Genomic DNA, 5,487 nt, shown 5'->3' with positions numbered 1-5,487 from the left:
AAAGAGTGGCATGCAACCTTAAAAATAAAGCAGTTGGGTCTTCCCTGGTGGCGCAGTGGTTGAGAGTCCGCCTGCCGATGCAGGAGACACGGGTCCATGCCCGGGTCCGGGAAGATCCCACATGCCGCAGAGCGGCTGGGTTCGTGAGCCATGGCTGCTGAGCCTGCGTGTCCGGAGCCTGTGCTCCGCAACGGGAGAGGCCACAACAGTGAGAGGCCCGCGTACCGCAAAGAAATAAAAATAAAAATAAAAATAAAAATAAAATAAAGCAGCTGAAGGCCCTTTTTACCCTCTGGACTGAACCAAAGATTTTGTGCTACAGATGAGCACAATTCTGGAAGATCTCTGTTCATTTTAGAAAATAAAAAAACAGAACTTGTATTACAGAAGTAAAAAATAACAGAAAGCTATAGAAACAAGAACCTATTGATTGTTATTTCCCAGATGACACTTTACCTTACTTGATTGGCATTGTCCTTAGGAAGAGGCTCTGCCTCCACCACTTACCCATGGGCATCCTGAATGGTTTCCTGGTGTATCAGTGTCTCACTTTTGCTCTTGAACGTCCCTGTGTGGTGGTTGTACAAGGCTGCTAATCGGAAATCCAGATCATCCTTCGGTATCTACGGAGGAAGCCAACCCCGCCACCCCCAGGGTTAACTTGCCACATTTGCACCTGCTCTAGTCGGGTTCTGTTGGGCTCTACTCTTGCCCCAAAGCAGAGTGAGCCCCTTTTGGGCCTGAGATCCACCAACTCCCTATATACCAAATCTCTGTACATGATGACTTCTTAACTCTTGTCCATATAGAATTGTCTCATGGTTAGGTCTAAGGAGTGGGGAGCTCTCCTGGAGACATGAGAACCACTACATTGTCCTTGGCTTGAGCTTAACGGGCCTTACCTCGTTCATGGTTATAATGAGAAGTCTGGTGAGAGAATGATTTGCTCCAGATAATCAACTGCAGCAAAACCCAAGCCTTCTGACTTCCCAGAGGAAGTTGATAAGTTGGTATTTGGTTTTAGATTTGGTAGGATCTTGGATTGGGGACAAGATAAAGATGCTAAAGTAGTCAGGGACAGACTACCTTTCAAAAAGGATATTAATTAGTCCTAAGTGGATATAAGGAGAAATAGCATTTCAATGCTAGGTACCTCAGGATCAAAAAAATAAACAGCCTGCCTCATGGACGTGATTGTGGGAGTTGAGCTGAGTCGACACCAGGGTTCCTGTTGCTGAGCAAGGTGAGTTGGGTTCTTATATGGCAGTTTCTGCAAAAGAGAAACCACACCCACCCCTGGTTACCGGAGGCCTTGCTGATGTGATAGCGTCAGTGTCATCCATCCCCTTATCCCATCCCATTTTAACTGAATCGCAGACATCTAAAAGAGAAGAACGAAATGGGGCAAGACTCCCAGGCTTCTGATCCTCCTAAGTTTTCAATCTCAGAACTGACAGAAATGGGCCAGGAATACAGGGAAAGGGGTGAAGTGGGACAGGAGGTGAAGGGTGGGGAGCAGAGAGGCAAGATGAGCTCAGGTTTAGAAGTCCTGAGCTTGAAGAAGAGAGAAGATATCGTAATGCAATTAACAGGTAGGAAATTGGAAGTGTGCAATTGTTGGAGGAGAGCTCAGAACAAGTAGTAGAGATCTGGGGGTCATCCCCCCGAAGTGGTGGTTGAAGCCTGCAAAAAGGCGTCTGAACAACAAGGAAGAGGCGGTTCATGAGGACTGCACAGTATTATAATGGGGGTGGCGGTGGGAGCAGTCAGAGACGAGAATCAGGAGAGAGCAGTGTCTAGGCAGGTGAGAAAATTTCAGTAAGCAGGGAAGGGTCATTGTGTCTGCAGGAATGTCAAAAAGTTCATTGGATGTTCAGTCCTCTAATTAAAACCCCACAAGTACGAATATGAAAAGCACAGTTGATTTCTTCATTACATGTAAAATGCCATACTGTTCACCACTGTATCCCCAGTGCCTAGCACAGCGACCTAACACATGGTGTTCTAAAATGAAATATTGATTGAATCAATGACTGAATTCCAGTGAGTACAACTACAACCTAGTAGAAACCTCATTCAACCTATCAGATGTAGGAACACTCCTCCTCCCCTGTATATAACACAGTGCTGTGTGACTCAGCTCAATTAGGCATTAATTGAATGGTGTGAACCAGGCAGTATACTGTCACCAAGAAAGATGAAAAAGGAAATGGGAAAACTACAAATACATATGATGCAAGCACAGGCAGCTCTCTTCCCATTTCTCGAAGGCTGCATAAGCCTCTGTAAGCAGAAGGATGAGACGGTCTTTCACAGAGAAAGTCAAGCCTGTCAAGCGTGAGTGCCATCTTCACATCCATTTTCCTTCCATCTCAGAGAAAGGGAAATCCCTTTTATTCAAGAATCACCCTTCCCTGAACCCAGCCCTTCCTGGTGCTTTAGGGCCCTGTGCTATCCTGCCAGCCCCTGTACCCAGCTTCTCCTCATTCCTTTGTCATTGTCTAGCTACCACTCCATGACCTTCCCTACCGAGCCAGCCTTCTTAAAGAGTCAACACTTGCCACCTCCACTTCCTCCCCGTTCCCATTCCCTCTTCTGCCCACTGCAGTCTGGCCTCTGCCTCAAGCACCCACTGAAACTACTCTTGCTGGTGACCACCGACCTTTGTGTCTAGGTCAGGTGGATCCTTTCCAGTCCTGACCTGCTGACCTCTGTGGTTTCTGCACCACGACTCTGATTCCACGAAATGTTCTCTCCATCCTATGTGGGTCCAGATCCTCCGGGTTCTCCTCCTGCCTCTGGCTATTACTTCTCAGCTTCCTTCTCAGCTCTGCTTTCTCTCTCTGTCCCTTAGTGGTATTCTCCCGGGGGGGGGGGGTTCTCTGCCTTTCTGACTCTCACATTCACTGGATGAGCTCATTCTCTCCTACACCTTCAACCACCAGATGAATACTGTGGCTTCCAGACATTTTCAACCCACAGCTCTCAACCAGGTTGCCTACTCTTCATCTCTATGGAAATGTCCCACAGGCACCATGAAAGCAACAGCTACATAACTGATCTCAACATCTTTCTCCCCAAACCTGCTTTCCCTGGATGCCTCATTCAGTAAATGGTATCAGGTAAGCCCTCAGAAACCTGGGAGCTCTCCCTGACTCATCCACTCTCTTGAACCCATGTCCAGTCAGCCACAAAGTCCCATCAGTCCTGCCCTTTGCATCTTACCGCCATCCCCTGCATCACTGCTATACATCCGTTACTCCTCCTGGAGATCACTGCACCAGCCTCGTAGCTGATCCCTCTTGTCGCACTAACATCCTGTCCAATCCACTGCCACTTGTGCTTTCTACAACACCCATCTAGTATGCCACTCCAGTGCTTACAGTCCTGAGATGATGCCCCAGGATGAAAACCTAGCTCACTAGCATGCTGTACACAGCACACCCACCCCAGGAGGGTCACCTCTCCAGCTTCCACCCTCTCCACTTCTCCATTTCACACCAATGCTTCAGCCACTTTGGACTCTTTGGTCCCAAAGAGGCCACCCTCATCCTCCTCTCTATGTATGTGCACCTGCTGCTCCCTTTGCCTTGAATGTCTGGTTCCTGTTTCCTTCCTCCTAACTTACATTCCACCTCCTCCCTCCCCTGGTCCAGCTGACTCATATTAGGATGTCAAAACTCACCTGCTCTGGGAGGCTTTCCTTTAAGCTCCTGTTTCCCATGACACACCACATATAACTGTCACAACACATGTGCTGTTGTGCAAGCACTTTTGCTGTTGCTGTCCTCAGTCTGGCTTTTATACTAGATTTCCCTGAGAACAGGAGCTAATATAATGTGTCTATACATCCTCAGTTTTTAGCAGAGTGCCCGGCATACAGTAAATAATAAATGTTGAATAAACAAAAGGGAGTGCTTTGATTTTGTTATTAAGCCACAATTACCATTTAGTTCACCTTATTTTTCACCACTTCAAACATCTCACGTACTTCTACGAGAAAAGTAGAACCTGGGCCTAGGTAAGCCCCATTATAGCAATCATTGCTTAGGGCTGTGAGTGCCTCTTGTTCCTCTGGACTAGAACTCCACTTGCCTCTGCTCAAAAGCACCTGCGAAATGTTGGCAGACCTGAATATGGGGACATGGAGGAAGGCAGAGAACAGACTTCTCCGGTACCTGACTCAGTGTCTTCACCATACTCCTTTAAGTTACCATCTCTTCCTGTCGCGCCGACAGAAAGAAGAGTGCGGTCGACCCTACTAGGAATCTGCGCAAGAAACCTCAGTACCTCGGAAGCCCGCAGTTTTCCCAAGTAGGAATCATCGTTATCCAACGTAGGATTCTGGAAAGGGTCTCGGGTGAGAGGCATGGTAAAATGCCGAGCGAGACACTCTTAAGAGTGATGAGAGGCCCGCGCAGCCGCTCACAATCTTGCACGCGGAGGAGCCGGGGTCCCAATTGTTTGGCACGCCCAATTTCAGTTGCCAGGCGACTACCCCGCCGTCTATGACTGAGGCGAATTCCCTCCGAGAATGGCGCCACCTGGCGGTCCAACGAGGGAGGCCCCTCCGGAAGAAGCTACTGGGAACGCAGAGGGAAAGCGCCGCGGAGTGTACCGGGGAGCCCAGGATTGGCACTCGTGAGACTTCGGTGAAAAACGCCGAACAGGTCTTCTGCAAAAGACTTCAGTTAAAGAAAGAATTCCTAAAAGGTGGCCCAGAAATGTCCTTCCTCCTGGCATCTAACCAAAGGATTTCTCAAAGCGATGAGAGAATGGGGATGTCAAGAGACAGAAGAGTCCAGGTGTCGTGCTTGGAAAATTGCCGGCCAAGGCAAACTCTCCTTGCTTAAAGGAGCCTCAGGGCTTCGCATAGCGCCGGTTGTAAAGGCACAGATGGATTTGGCGGGGTGGAAGTAAGATCTCCAGAAGAGGCTGTTAGAGTAGGTGACACGTGCCGGGGCCACTCTTCCAGGCTATAAGCTCTGGAGAAGAGACGGCATCTCAATCATTTTTCTATCGCTTCACACATAGGAGGTGATTAATAAGTATATATAGAACGCCACGTCTGCAAAATTAGAGGTTTTCATAGGTAGCCGATGGCTACGAAATAATGAATTTGGTGGCGAAGGCTTGGAGGTTGTTTCCACCGCGTTCTTTACACAAGCCCTGTGAGCGCCTGTTGGGACGGTTGCAGACCCTGGGCACTCGCATTCCCACGCCGCGCGCGCCAGTGGCGGCAGCTGCCATGGAGACCGGCAGGTGAGCTGCAGAGGAGCTAGTGGTCCGTGCCCCACCCGCGCGGAGGGAACGAGGAGGCGGTTGCCAAGGCGACGTGGGTAAGAGGAGGAGAAGAGCAAGGAGGGAGGAGGAAGGATGGGCGGCCTAGGCGTAGGGAGGTGACTGAAGCGAGCCCGGCCCCTTGCATCCTCCCCCCTGTGAATCTCCCTCCCCTTTTTTTCCGCCTTCTTCCAGCAGTAGCTGCAG

The 5,487-nt window shown here is 49.4% G+C and overlaps 1 protein-coding gene across 1 annotated transcript in view; it reads right to left on the bottom strand.

Moving 5' to 3' along the window:
* The window catches only part of CFAP276 (cilia and flagella associated protein 276), a 2,092-nt gene extending 828 nt beyond the window's left edge, over nt 1-1,264 (bottom strand). The window contains exons 1-2 of the mRNA XM_007449328.1: nt 1,154-1,264; nt 508-623 (exon numbers count right to left, since the gene is read on the bottom strand). Coding sequence (XP_007449390.1) covers nt 508-623; nt 1,154-1,186 — 149 coding nt within the window. The 5' untranslated portion in view covers nt 1,187-1,264. The remainder of the gene's footprint in view (nt 1-507; nt 624-1,153) is intronic.
* Nucleotides 1,265-5,487: the final 4,223 nt, after the last annotated feature.

Source organism: Lipotes vexillifer, unplaced genomic scaffold, assembly GCF_000442215.2.
Source record: "Lipotes vexillifer unplaced genomic scaffold, Lipotes_vexillifer_v1.1 scaffold393, whole genome shotgun sequence".
Classification (NCBI taxonomy): domain Eukaryota; kingdom Metazoa; phylum Chordata; class Mammalia; order Artiodactyla; family Lipotidae; genus Lipotes; species Lipotes vexillifer.
Note: the sequence above shows the minus strand (reverse complement) of the source record. Positions and strands in the feature narration are given on the sequence as shown.